Here is a 14,184-nt window from a genome sequence, read left to right as displayed (position 1 = left end):
CTCCATATAATGATGCCAGCTCTCGCAGGAGCGATAGTAAAACATAAATCACACTAACTCGTAACAGCACCCACCAAACAATGCAAAATGGCTACAGATTGAGGCTTGGCTCTGCCTGAAGAGAACTGTGTCTAAACTTGGAGCATTTGCTGGGGCAGCCAGCGGAGAGGCTCCAGGCTCTGCTCACATCATGGGGAGGAAGACACAAACCTGGGACACAGACTTCACAGAAAACTCACATTCCTGTGTATTTTATTGCTATCCTGCTTGTGGGGACATTCTTAGTGCTCAGTGTGTCAGCAGAGGCCCATGTAAAGACTACTAAATTGAATTTGGGTTGGAGCTACATACCCAAGGCAACTGTGTGAAAGAGGCTATGTGCCCATCAGCGTCAGATGAGAAATTGTTAGCTCAAAACCGAGACTCTGACTACATTTGGCTGTCATCAATTATTTAGAAACCATCAAAATCTGATTTAGATCCTGATGTCAGGTCATTTTCAAATTTGAAAGCCTTACCATATTCCCATCTCCCATGGCTTCATTTCTGTCAGGATTTTCACATATGTTAACAATAGCAGTAAAAGGAGAGTGACTTCTTTCACCAGTGCACATTCTCCCAGCCCACCAATTCCAAGGGATGTACACATGTAGCCTGAAAACCAACCAGCCCAGAATTCTTTTTTTTGTGTTTGTAAACTGTGATTTAAATGAGAGCTCATCAAGCAGTGCTGATTTCAGGGGCTTAAAATTGCATAATTCTTTATCTGTATCCACAAACACAGGTTTGATTAGGCCTGTAAGTACATGACAAAGTGCCTCACAGTACAACTACTACACATTCATAAAGATTACATTTCAATTTTTTTTTTTTATCTACAGGCTTCATTACTTTGGGTGATATTTTATGGTATGGAGGGTAAAACTATAATAAATTTTTTGGATAGTACCTTCAAATTTGGACTAAGGTGATTCTGCCATTACCAGTTGTGAGTTGATTTGGGTTTTTTACATGCTTGTGTTACACTTTTGGTATTAAACCAGAGGATTATGCCAGTGCTTTTCAAAGTGGGACCGTTTACAGGCTTCTAAGTCCTGTCTGGAGCCCGCTAAGAACCCTGTTAATGGAAGGTGTCTCCCAGCAAGCTGCTGTGTGCTCAAGACCAGGCAGCTACAAGAAAATAAGGAATGGCTCTTGATTCTCCCCATGGTGACCTGGGCCACAGGGGGGCATAGAGGGGAACCATAGGGAGAATTAAGAACCATTCTTGGAAGCCAAATTACTCTGAGTGACTACAAGGTGTTTCTGCCCTGCAAGTGGCTTTTGTTGCACAGCCACCTCAGTGGTCCCCTTGCTACTCGGGAGCTGCATAATGTATTTATATTGAACTCTGCCAAATGACACAACACCACAGCCTCTACAAGGATCAAAAATTCCAGCTTTTTCACCCTCAACACACGTAGAGAAAAAGCCTCTGATGAGCTCCAGCTTCTCAGGCAGAAGTCTATCAACAGGAGCCACAGCAGAGGAGGGATCCCTTCACCAGTAAGTGCTGTAATTAGTAGCATTTGAGGTCACAAATAAAATAAAGGCCTGACTGTGCTAATTACAAAAAAATACACATATGCAAACATTTTGCATGAGGCAAGACAGTCCCTTAAGTCCCAGGCAAGCTCTGCTGACTTCACAAGAGGGATGCTGAAGCAGCCGGGGCAGCTGCCCTGCAGGAGAGACAAAAGCCCAGTGTGCTTCCCCAGAACTCTTCTTTCCTGGAGAGGTTGGCAGTAGAACTGGGACCAAATCCATAAAAACCCACAAGCACTTGGAAACAAACCCCGTGCAATGCAAGTATTTCAGAAAATTATAACATTGTGCAGCACCTAAAATACCTGCAAGGATTATTTCCTCCCTTTCTTCACCCTTTTAAAAGAAAGGTTTATGTTATAACAGAACAATTATCCAGTTAGCCAAGACATAATGGATGCTAAATGTATCCATAAATCCTTATCTACCATTGGACCTTAATTTCTTACTTGTTTTTTCTTTCTGTCCTTCAGCTGGCAACTTTCCTTGCACCATCCCTTTAATTTTCCTTCTTCCCTCCCTAAGGCTTCTGCAAAAATCCTTCCCTAGTTCCATCATCTTCCCCCCATCCATTTGCCAAGCTCTCTTGAAATCCCCTGTTCTCGGGTGTGTAGCAGCCACTCTGAAGCCTGAATGCAATATCATTGATGTTTTTTGGTGCAAGCCATTCCTCAGAACAGGGATGTGTTTCCACCACTATCAGGTAAAGATGACTTTGCTTAAAAAAATTCCTAGCTTGGTCAGGGTAAAAGGCATTTGAGAAAAAAGTATGGTCCAGATAATTAAAGACCTTGTGATGACCACATGGTCTGAAGCTCTAGAAAGCCAAACAGACCTGAAGAAAATTCTCCCTCTCTGCAATTGCTGCTTATAAATTGTTCTTATTATTAACTGATGTGCTTATTGGTTACTTCCAGTCAGAATAATCATAGCTAATAAGATTATTTTCTTGTGTTTTGTGTAATTAGCAGGAGTAAGAAAAACAGAGAAAAGTATAATTTACCTTGTATTAAGTGCACAAGCTTCCACTAACCACAGATTCTTGGATGCAATCCTGCACATTGGCTGCACTTTGACATTTTGCAGTTTATCTTTAAGAGTTTTGGATTTTGAAATTTGCACTAAAACCTCTTGCAAGCAAGCAAACCAACAGCATCCCAAAGAAAGAATCTCCTTTTGGGTCTCTTTTCCATTTCTTTCATGCCTCTTTTGTCTTTCTGTTCTGCAGGCAATTTTGTAAAAAAAATATTGAAATCAACTCTATTTGCATTCTTTAGTTTAATATTGAATTAATTTTGCATTTGCGGTGCACACTATTCAAAAGCAGGAGCTTAGATCCCTTGAAATCGACATTAAAATTATTTCTCTATGTCTGCTTTAAATTTCCTTATGCTTTTTGGTTCAATGCAAATTTCCCCTCTACCCAGAAATTTTCATCACTTTTGAAACTTTAAATTTCTGGGGGAAAAAGCTGCAATAAGCATTCAAGTTGAAAGCTGAGGTAGCAAGAGTGTGAGAGTTTCATTTGCTTAGTCCTTTAAAGGCAGTAATTCTTGCCAAAAGAACACTTTCTATTGGAAATAGGGAGCACAAAGAAGAGAAAGGAGGCTCTCTTTGCAGCCTGTTTAATCTAATCTAATCTAATCTAATCTAATCTAATCTAATCTAATCTAATCTAATGCAGAAGAACAGGGCTGCCAGCAAGAGCCTGCGCACAAAGGCTTTGGGAATGGGGAGAGCTTTACCTGAGTCTGGTTGGCAGCTCTGTGATGGAGCAAAAAAGAACCTGGATCTCAGGTGTCCTGGCTCCATCTTCTGGTCTGAAAAGGCTCCCTGGCAACATCCCAGTAAACATTTCAAATGGTAAAATATCGACAATGCTTAAAAACTGGCTTTTGGAAACAATCTCTAGTCAAAGTGCACTTGAAAAAGAGAATCTATGCCTGGGCAGGCAAGCACACACGGCAGTGTTCCTGAAAAGCAACTTTCAGAGTAACAGAAGAGGCTTGGTTTATGACCGGGAAGCACAGGGTAGCTATTGTGCAGCCATTCCATAATTCCCAGGTATTTTCCCTTCTCCGGAGTACCGTGTCCCCAGAAGTCTCAGATGACGAGCAGCAGGCCCCGCTCCGTGCCGAGCGCCGGCTCTGCCTCAGGGCCGCGCCCGCAGTGCCCCCTGCAGGCCCAACGCCGCTCAGCCACAACCAACCCGCGCTTGCGGCACGAATCCAGCCCAGCTCCGTGCCAGCGACTCCGAAAAAAGAGACATTAACTCTGCCCCAGCCAGCGCCGGCACGAACACATACCGCGAACCTCAAGGGTTTTGTGTTTTAACTCCTTTTGTTCCCCTCTTTTCAAAAACTTCTGTAAGCAGGTAACTCCTGTACACGGTGGGTCACACAAAGTTCCTTTGCAAATGCTCAGGTTCTGAATGCTTGAAAACACTTAAAACTATTTTTTCATCCCAAAGATCCCCTAAAGTTGTTCCTGTATGCTTCCAGAGTACATTTTTTGGTTTTCAAAAAACTCTCCTCTCCCCATCTCCTACCAGCTCAGGGAAGGGCCAGCTAAATCCCTTGGGAACAGAACTTTCTTGAGGAATGTTTTAAGCTCCATTTCTGGAGGAGAGATCTAATAAGCAACAATAGCCTGGCCCTTATTCCATACAGGATTTATAGCACATGTCCAACCCCTCGAAAAATCACAAGGGGGTAGTGGAGGTGTGGGGAGAAAAACCTTATGTTACAATGGTTTTAGTAATTTTTTAACATGCAGACAAAAGCCTTCACCAATTTTTATTTTTGTGGTCAGAGTACTTAGATTGGAGGGGAAGAATATGAGGCAAAGGGCTTTTATGAGGCTATTACTAATCTGAAGGCAACTTGTCCCCTCTTTAACACTGAACTAATCACAGACTGTTTTTTCCACCACAGTCCTGATCAGAAATCCTCCAAGCCAGCATACAAGTCAAACAGCATCTCCACAAATTTTCCTTTGCAAATCCAAGGATCTGCCTACACCAAGAAGAGGAATACTCTTTTCAGCACTTAAGAAGGGGGAAATTACCTTAACATAAAAATAAACTCCTTGGGAAATTTCTTCTTTCATCTATTGAACTTCCAGACTGGTTGGGAGAAGGTAGTATATCAGCAGATGTTCTTACCTTGATGAAGTTTCTCTGTGGGAGTTTCATAGCTTAATCATTCAGAAAAACCAGGTGGAATATTTAATTTAGATGGTATGGTATTTTAATATAATGCTGAATTTTTCTGCTAACCTTATCTTGACAGAGTAAAACATGTCTTAAGGCAGTCTAGGCCTATTTTTTTTTTCTATTTTCAGAATACTTAAAAAAAAAAGAATTGCTTATTATGTATGTCCCTAGGGAACCCCTCCATTTTATTTGGACTGATCTGTGGAAAATAGCATCTGCTTCTCTATTCTCACCATTGAGTTTTTTCATCAATTTCAAACATTCTCTGCCTCAAGACAGCAGACATACCTCTATTTTCTTAGTAATGCATTTATTTTGCTATTGTGTACAAATCAGTATGCAGAGATATTTACAACTATAATCTAAAATCTAGTACCATGGTAATTTATTCTGCCACAAGAGCCCTGCTGCAGGGCTGAATTTTAAACCAACACACAGAATTTTAAACCAACACACAGAAGTGCCCACTGTCTAGAAGTCACCAATGTAATACTAAGATAATTAACTCCTCTCATTTTAGAATTAATTAATAATTAATACCAACCACGTGAAGTTTAACAAAGACAAGTGCTGGATTCTGCACCTGGGATGGGGCAACCCTCGATGTATGAGGAGACTGGGAAATATGATGCTGGAAGCAGTGCCATGGAAAGGGAGCTGAGGGTCCTGGATCATGACAAGTTGAACACGAGCCAGCAGTGCCCTGGCAGCCAGGAGGGCCAACCCTGTCCTGGGGGGCATCAGGCACAGCACAGCCAGCCAGGCAAGGGAGGGATTGTCCTGCTCTGATCTGCACTGGGGCAGCCTCACCTCCAGGGCTGGGGGCAGGTTTGGGCACCAATATAAGAAGGATCAAAAGCTCTCAGAGACCCCAAAGGGTGGCAGTAAGGATGGTGAGGGGTCTGGAGGGGAAGCTATATGAGGAGTGGCTGAGGTTACTTGGTCTGTTCAGCCTCGAGGAGACTGAGAGGAAACCTCATTGCAGTCTGCAACTTCCTCATGAGAGTAAAGAGGAGGGGCAGACAGTGATCTCTGTGGTGACCAGTGACAGAACCTGGGGTACTGGCCTTAACTCGTGTCAGGAGAGGTTTAGGTTGGACATTAGGAAAAGGTTCTTCTCCAGAGGATGGCTGGGCACTGGAACAGTCTCTTCAGAGGAGTGGTCACAGCACCATACCTGACAGAGTTCAAGAAGCATTTGGACAACACTCTCAGGTACATGGTGCCTGAGAGTCTTGGGGATGGTGCTGTGCAAGGCCAGAAGTCAGATTCAGGATCCTTCTGGGTCCCTTCCAACTCAGGATATTCTAGGATTTTAATTTGGGCTCCCATTCAAGTAGGAAACTGACCTAGTCATATGCAAATTCATATTGCTTCTTCAGAGATCTTAATGCTCTGAGAAAACACTTCAATACAACTTCTCTAAAAATTTGACACAGTATTGACTGAGCATTTAAGCAAGTCTGAAATCAACATCCTCAAAAAGCAGCAAATTAATGCATTGCAGGACAGACTTTGCAGTTATCAAGCAAATTGCAATTACAGCAGGAAAAAAAACCAACCCAAACACCTAGATTGTGAAGAAATACTTATTAAGTACATTGGTAAAAAAAAAATTAATGGTGATGATACATACATCCAATTTTGAGAAAAAGCCCTGGATAATTTGAATATTGTTTTGCTTCAGTATCATGAAACTTCAAAGGAAAAGGCAATATAGTTAATTGTTTGAGACTTCCAGATTAAGTCTAAAAAGAGTATTTATCTCCTTTCCTGAAATGGTCCTGTTTGGAAATACAAGCAGGAGCAATAGACGACACAAAAGACAAACATATGTATCTATATATACAATTTTCTTTTATTAACAAGGTATGTCATTACTGAACAAGGCAACTGAGAAATACAAGGACTGGACATATACATGAAAATTTTACAACTCGACTAAAATTGGCATGTGTTTTATATACAAATGTGATTAATTACGGTTACAACTCTACTGTATTTGATTAAACACAGTCCTAAGCACTTACATTATGAAAGTATGAAATTGATCATACAGAGCTCAAGTATGGAATCTAAAAATAATAATGATTTAAAAACTTCCAAACTTTCTATTTTAATCTGTTTTTCAGAACAGCACTATAGTTTTTCCTACTACCATATACATGAAAGATTATCAAAAATATATTGATGGGTCTATCACTAATCATGAATATTTATATTTACAATAAGTTAGCAAATTCTTCACCAAATACTTTATATACAAAACTCAATTTGCCCTTTGTGAAAGAGTCATTAAAAAGTTAAAAACCATAGAAATGCCAGTTAGAAATAATGCATTCCAAAAATTGGACTTGTTTACAACAACTGAGAACAATTGAAAATAATTTATGAAAAAGTATGTACTTTTAGAACATGAACTCTCACAACACTTTAGCTCCAATACAGAGTAGCAGGAATTTTGTCCCATGTGTTCTTTGAGTGGCAAACTTCTCTTCCAATCAAGCTGCAAGAAAGAAAGAAAAAAAAATTCTTAAGCAGTTTGATGTGAGTCTTTGAAGACAGAATTCAAGGTACCTATATTGTTTCCCCCCTTCTCAATGCACGAAGCCCTGTCCCAATCTGTATTGGCCCAAATACTCAGAATTCTTATTTCTCACCTTAGAGGCTAACATGAGAGGAAACAAAATAAGAGAAACCGAACAAAAGCCTCTGTACTTGAGTGCTATTCAGAAGTGCACAACCTTTTGCCAGCAGTGTTTTTGAGTGTGATCTTGGCTGATGTTTGTATTGACTACAATGCTTTTGCAGCATGCTTTGAACACCCCTAACCAAATAATCTTCTCTGCCAAACTAAAAACCCCTCCAACGTGTCTCTCAATTGAAAAAGAACTTAGACAGGAACCAGACGTTCGCTCTGCAGGTACTTCTTCTACACAGACACGAGCACCTAAGGAATTCTGCAATACAAAACATGGATGCTGAATGAATCTACACATACTAAGGATTAGACAGCTACTGAAACACAGACTCTGTTGGAATTATGTTCCACTCAGGCCCATCCAAGTAACAAAAATCAGTTTGAGCACACAGAAGCAGTTTACAGGGCTTCCAGTGTGGGAGAAAATAGCAGACGGATCACTCACTAAGGTCTCAGCTCCCTTCCCCAATTGACAGCATTATGGAAACAATGCTATGGTTCTGCACTGAATCAAATCAGTATGACACAACTGTTCCAAATGCACTGCAGTAACTTCGACAAAGTGCTGCCACTGTATAACAAGCAAAATTAGATCTTGCTATCAAAACCAAATGAAGTAGACTGAATTTCCCTTTTTATCTCTAGAGATGATGAATGTATCTCCTACACTTGTTGTATGGAATCCCTGTTTTCCAGTTCCAACAACGTCTCTCCATGTGCTTTTATCTCGCTTGTTGTGCTATTCTTACTTATTCTTCAAATTTCATAATTGACCAATGCTCCACTTTTTTAAACATCTCAATCACTTTTAACCTTTGCAGCCACACTCCCAATCTTGAAATCCTGTCCTGTCCCCTCTTATTTCAGACAGTCCTCCATTATTTGGCTTCCCTCCTTAGCACTTACTCTTTGATTTAATTTAGTCTTAATTCTTTTCAGGTCATCTTCCTTGTTCTTTTCAAATCAAGCTTACTGGGGGAAGAGGTATAACAATTTTGGCCTTCTCTTTCCTCTACCCTGTTCCCAACTTTATCTAAAAACCACAATTGACTTATCTTCTCTATGTTGATGATTTTACACATACAAAACTCCTTCTCCAGTTTTCTGCTTCTCTCTCCAAATTTTCACACCTGTTTGCGTGTGTCCATCTAAAATACCTTCTCCAAATTCAAGTCTTTTTCACCACAGCTTGACAAACTTGGGCACTCTGAGTGACCTGCTTCAATTACAGACCAATGACAAAGGCTCATGTCTTCAAATCTTATTTGTCCCTTCATCTTCACACTCAAGAACCACATCAGCATTTTGCAGGTTTTGGCAGTATCTCTCTAAAACACGTACTGCTTAGTCCACTTAGATATCTAAACTAATCCAGGCCCTGAGCTCTTACTTTTAAATTGTCTTAGTCTCCTGATTCAGGTCACCATACATTCATATAAACAATGCTACTGGAACAGCTGAAGGTGAGATGTGGGAACAGAGAGTAACAAGCTACTTAAGTAGCTCTGCTAATGTATTAAAACCACAGTTTATCCATCTTCCTTTCATTATCACCTGAATCTGTGTCTGATAATCTTCAGTCTGGCTCTATTTTTGCAACTACTTCCTATCTCATACTTCAAAAACTCTTCCAGCCAGAATTTCATACTGTCTGTTTGTACAGTCCCCAGGAAAGAAATATCCACAGCAATAGCTGAGGATCCTTTGCATTGCAGTGACATGAATGTTATCACAGACACAAAATTTGTACAGAACTTCGATAACTTGAAGTTGTCTCAGATCTTACCAGTTTAATTTGTGCTCTGTCGCTGGACTTTTGGTCCAACGCTCTGAGTTTCTTCTTCTGGATTTGGGCGTTTCCCTGCACTAATGCCAGTACCAAGGGCGGTTCTTCCTGATAATTTAAAATCAGTGTTTACATTAAGAGTCTATTGCACCCTTATATATCCAAGAAAAGATTTGGGGTTTTTTTCTTTTCATTATTGTTTAAATTACCTGCTTGCAATAAGTGTGATTGCTGATTGTCTCCATGAGCATAGTGTAAGATACTACTTGCTTGACAGTAACCTGTTCAGATACAGTAGATATTTATTATACTACACAAAATTTAGAGCTGCAAGCAAGTGTAAAATTATGTTCTGTACAACAACAAAAAGGAGCCAATTGATTTATTTTCCATCATCAAGAAAAATCCTGCCAGAATCTATCCTGAATGCAGAAGAGTTCTTATGCAAAAGAAAAATAAGCCTCATGGTAGTCTATAGCAGTTAAACATATATGCACTTATATCTGCAGAGTGAACATTTAGTGCCTACATATTTATGCATTATATTTGCAACAAGCAGAATGCTTGTATACCCAAACACTTTAATTATAAGTTGTTATAAATTTAAAATTTTAAATTAAATTTTAAATTAAAATTTTACTTCTGCCAAGTCCTTTTTATTATTTTGTTATAGCAACGCGAATGAATCCCTGGCATAACTTAATTATGGAAAAACAAAAAAAGCACGTAAGTTAAAAGAAAGATTAGAACTTTCTTCTGATCCATGTAAACTATCTACTGGCAACCTTGAAACTGAGTGTTCTGCGTGAATAGTGCAATCAGCAGAAGCAGTTGCAAGGTTTCTTGTTCTGAACAGTTGCGGTGTTCCAGTTACGTTCTGGGTGCTTAAACAAAAGACAGATTACAGCCTTTTCTGATCAGTAAACACACCACCTCTGTTAAGACTGCAAAGAAACAAACAGTTGGGTTAAATTTCATTGCAACTTGGATCTATCACAAATCACAGCTTAAGGATCTGTATAGTTAAAGAAAAATTTGCTTCCACAATAAGAGACTATCCACACAAAACTGCGGAAATTAATTATATATGGAAAGAATCGTAGTGAAATCAGGGAAGAGATAACATACAAATTTTGATATCCAATACACAAGGTGAACTTCTGGTTTTCAGTTTCTTTTAAAGTAGCCTAGGATAATGTTTATTTATTTATTTTTAGTCACATTTGTGATCCCTCCCACTCAAAACATACAAATACTGCCCTAGATAAGCACTTTAAGAGATAAAAATGACAGGACAAGCAAGTTCACTCTAAGAAATAATTTCTATGTTTCAAGAACAGAAACAAGGTCAGTTCATGTTGTTGACAGCAGCTGTCACCCAAAATCTATCCATGCTACTTTGATGTTTTGTCTGGTTTTCCATAGTTGCAAGGATTTGGAGATCCTCTACAGACAGGCACTGCCATAATACCTTGCTGCTGAATTCCACTTGTTCCTGTATGAGAGTCTCCCAGGGCACATGACTGAACAACAGAATGGCCATCACCAGTTCCAAGCTGAGCTCCTGGAGAGGCAGGGAGAAGACTTAAACATAACAGAAGGTAAAACTCCAGCTTTGGGATTTAAAATGTGGGGAGTTTACCCCCCTCTCCGAGACATAAGCTTTTTTTTTTTTTTTTTGTGGGTTTTAAATTTTTTTTTCCAAACCCCCTCATTACAGGTCCAAAGCTCTAAAGGTTTTTGTCTTTCCAAATTCACTGAACCTCCTACAAAAGGAATAAATTTCTGATGTGAAAAGTATAAGTACATCTATATATGAATGCATTTTAAAGAGAAAAGAGTGCACATAATGTTAATTTTTTAAAAATAAACCTCTCTTTTCTTATACATGTCCTAAACTTATAAGAAATAAAAGCTCAAGCATCCTACTTTAAGGAGTTTGTATTTTAAATCTTTAAGAGAACTATACTGGTTAAGAATAATAAGATCCATCTTCCTTCACAATCTGCTTCTAACCTTGACCAAAGCCTATGAAGAATATAAAACCAGTACATTTCCAGTTCTGCTGTATCCTTTTACATTGAAGAGTCTAAGGTGTATATAGTATTTAAGATACACCATGGGTTAATACAATCTTAATACTGTTCTTATTTTTTCTTAGTAGAAATAAATAAAATAAATAAATTTGATAGAAATAAATAAATTCCAGTAAGCAATCTAATGCCAGCATTAGAAAGCTTTACAAGTTAATAATTCTCACTTGAAAGTTCACAAGTCACTCATTATAAATATCAGGATGCTTATACATTTCTAGGACAAAATGATATTCAAATGCTTTTGAAATCAAATTGTTTGATACTAGTTAAAAAGCATTTTTTGGAGGGGGAAAAACACAGGTGAAAAATATTCGAGATTTAAAAAATAATTTAAAGATGGTATATACAAATACTATCAAGCAGTGAATAAATTTGAAAACATTTGTGACTTGCACTCAGAATTGTCTTATGAAAGCAGTTCTTTCTTATAATACAAAAAGGCAAGGGCATTATAAAAGAAGTTCATGCAGTTCAGTCTCAATAATTCTATGTATTGAAAGAATTTGACTGACCTCCGGTACTACCACAACCAGAAATGCTTTCTCCTGGTGAATAGCCCATTAGGCCACCATTTCCATTTCCGTTTGGATTAGAAGGCACAGTTGCAAGAAGACCTAAAAACCAAGACAAAATATATAGAGAAAGATAGCTAGAGAAAAAAAATAAGTCAAGTGCAACATTCTGTTTTCCTTGTGATAGCCAATTCTCCACCCTCACCTTGAGTGGTTTACTTTTAAGACCTCTCTGTCTTGCCTGCTTCTATTTCTTGCCAAACAATTTTAGTTCACATTTACTTAATTTTTTCTACATTATATTCTGCATAACTTTTCCAATATTCCTTAGTCACACATATCCAATATGCTGGGTTTAAGTGCAACATATCCTGATTCAATACCCAGTATCTGAACATACTGACTGGTCACACCTTCCTGAGCAGTACAGTGCACCTGGTTTAACTCTCAGAGCAAAGGGGAAAAATCCACTAGTGGCTGGATTGGTGCCTACTTCTGCAACAGCATTTGCATATGCAAATACAGTTTTGCTGAAGTTACGAACCACACTAAATTACTCATCACTGGTACTAAAACTTAACTGTACCAGAATTTATCAGAATCCACATAAGGCCCAGTTTAATAAAAACTCTTCCAAAGACTCAGAGAGAAAAAATCTAAGCAATATTTGGAGAGGCACTCCCCTCAAACTCTTTCCTTTCTCAGATACACATAATATTTACTTGGATACAAACCTGGGTCACCACCCTGAGCTTAGACCTGATTCTCACTGCTATGAGACTAAATTATTAATTGCTAGAAGGTGAGAGAAGTTTTATATAAATAAATAAAGCAAATAATCGATAATCATACCCAGTCCTCTGTATCGTGAAAGCTGCTGGTAGATCTGTTTCATCCTCTCAATATTCAGACGGCTTGCCTCTGCATGGTTTACCATTGGTTTGGGATAATTTACTCCTATAATACATTTTGCAGCCTTCTGGATGCTCTCTGGGGCATTCCAAGGATCATAGATGTATTTTGCAGGGAAACCTCTAAGTACCGGCAAATAACGTCTTAAAAAATAACAAAGAGTAAAAAGGTCTTGTTAAGTATAAAGCTGCTCAATAGTTTAAGCAACACCCACAGCAATTTCTGGATTGTGAGTTACCTGATATAATCCCCATTTGGGTCAGTTCTTCTGCCAAATCCCACTGGGCAGTAGCAGTGAAAAAACTGTTGAAAGAATGAACTACAGGATAGCCACATCCAGCTTCCAGCATTCACACTCCAATCTGCATCAAGTAACAGCTCTTCAAAGACCTTAAGAAATTAGTGCAACAAGTTAGTCTGGGCATGGCACACCTTCAAAACACCTACTTTTCAGGATTAGTTCCTGAGTTTCTGATTGAAGCTCTTTCTTACCTGGCAACATTCACAAAATGCTCAGTATGCAATTGCAGATGCCTTAATGCCAAACTCAAAAAAGAAAAAATTCATAACCAGACTTTTATCCTGTATTCAAACTTGTAAACATCTCAGCAAGCTACGTATTCTTCTTGAAAAATAAATCCCCAAAGGATGGCTGGAGCCTCATGGCTTCCAAGTGGCATTGGCTGTTTTCAGAAGAATTGGCTTCATCACATCACAGTTCAGTAAGCTTTGCAAACTTCCAGAAAACAGGGAACATACAAAGTACATTTTGAACTCAAATTGCTGGTCTGAATACCTCAACTTGCACAGCACCTTACACTATGTGAGGAATCCCAAGAGTAGAATTCAAGAGTTTCAGGGCATCCCAAACATGCTGAAGTTGTGTTCTTGAAGTTAATCTAGCAAGTCACAGTTTTGAGAACACACTCAAATTTCTGGAGGCATTATGAACCACCAAGAACACTGAAGGATGGTGTGACAGATAATGAATTCTGGTCTGAAGACCAAAAAAAAAAAAAATCTTCCAAACACTTTGATTCTAACTTGCAACCCCTATTATATATTAAAAAAAAACCCAAAACAAACCAAACAAACAAAAACCAACCAACCAACCAAAAAAAAAACAAAAAAAAACCACCCCAAAACATGAGCAAGTTGAAGATTTATGAGGGTTTTACTTTCAATCTGGAGCTCAGCAGCTGTGAAACATTCAAATTTCCAGCAGTGATTGCCTTTTCATCTTCAACACAGACAGTACTAACTTGTATAAAAGGAAGTTTATCTGCTGAGTCAGATCACTAGCAATGTAGGCTGACAAAAAACAGAGCAAAGCCTCATTCTGTGAAGGACAATGCTCAAAGGGCTTTTTAAAAAAGAGT

The 14,184-nt window shown here is 38.8% G+C and overlaps 1 protein-coding gene across 1 annotated transcript in view; it reads right to left on the bottom strand.

Moving 5' to 3' along the window:
- Window positions 1–6,632: 6,632 nt before the first annotated feature.
- Window positions 6,633–14,184, bottom strand: part of CRY1 (cryptochrome circadian regulator 1) — a 39,785-nt gene continuing 32,233 nt past the window's right edge. The window contains exons 8-14 of the mRNA XM_066549801.1: window positions 13,044–13,195; window positions 12,746–12,948; window positions 11,894–11,995; window positions 10,757–10,849; window positions 9,495–9,566; window positions 9,286–9,393; window positions 6,633–7,304 (exon numbers count right to left, since the gene is read on the bottom strand). Of these exons, the coding sequence (XP_066405898.1) occupies window positions 9,290–9,393; window positions 9,495–9,566; window positions 10,757–10,849; window positions 11,894–11,995; window positions 12,746–12,948; window positions 13,044–13,195 (726 nt within the window). The 3' untranslated portion in view covers window positions 6,633–7,304; window positions 9,286–9,289. The remainder of the gene's footprint in view (window positions 7,305–9,285; window positions 9,394–9,494; window positions 9,567–10,756; window positions 10,850–11,893; window positions 11,996–12,745; window positions 12,949–13,043; window positions 13,196–14,184) is intronic.

This window comes from Molothrus aeneus, chromosome 5, assembly GCF_037042795.1.
Source record: "Molothrus aeneus isolate 106 chromosome 5, BPBGC_Maene_1.0, whole genome shotgun sequence".
In the NCBI taxonomy this organism is placed as follows: domain Eukaryota; kingdom Metazoa; phylum Chordata; class Aves; order Passeriformes; family Icteridae; genus Molothrus; species Molothrus aeneus.
This window is presented reverse-complemented; position numbering and strand designations above follow the sequence as displayed.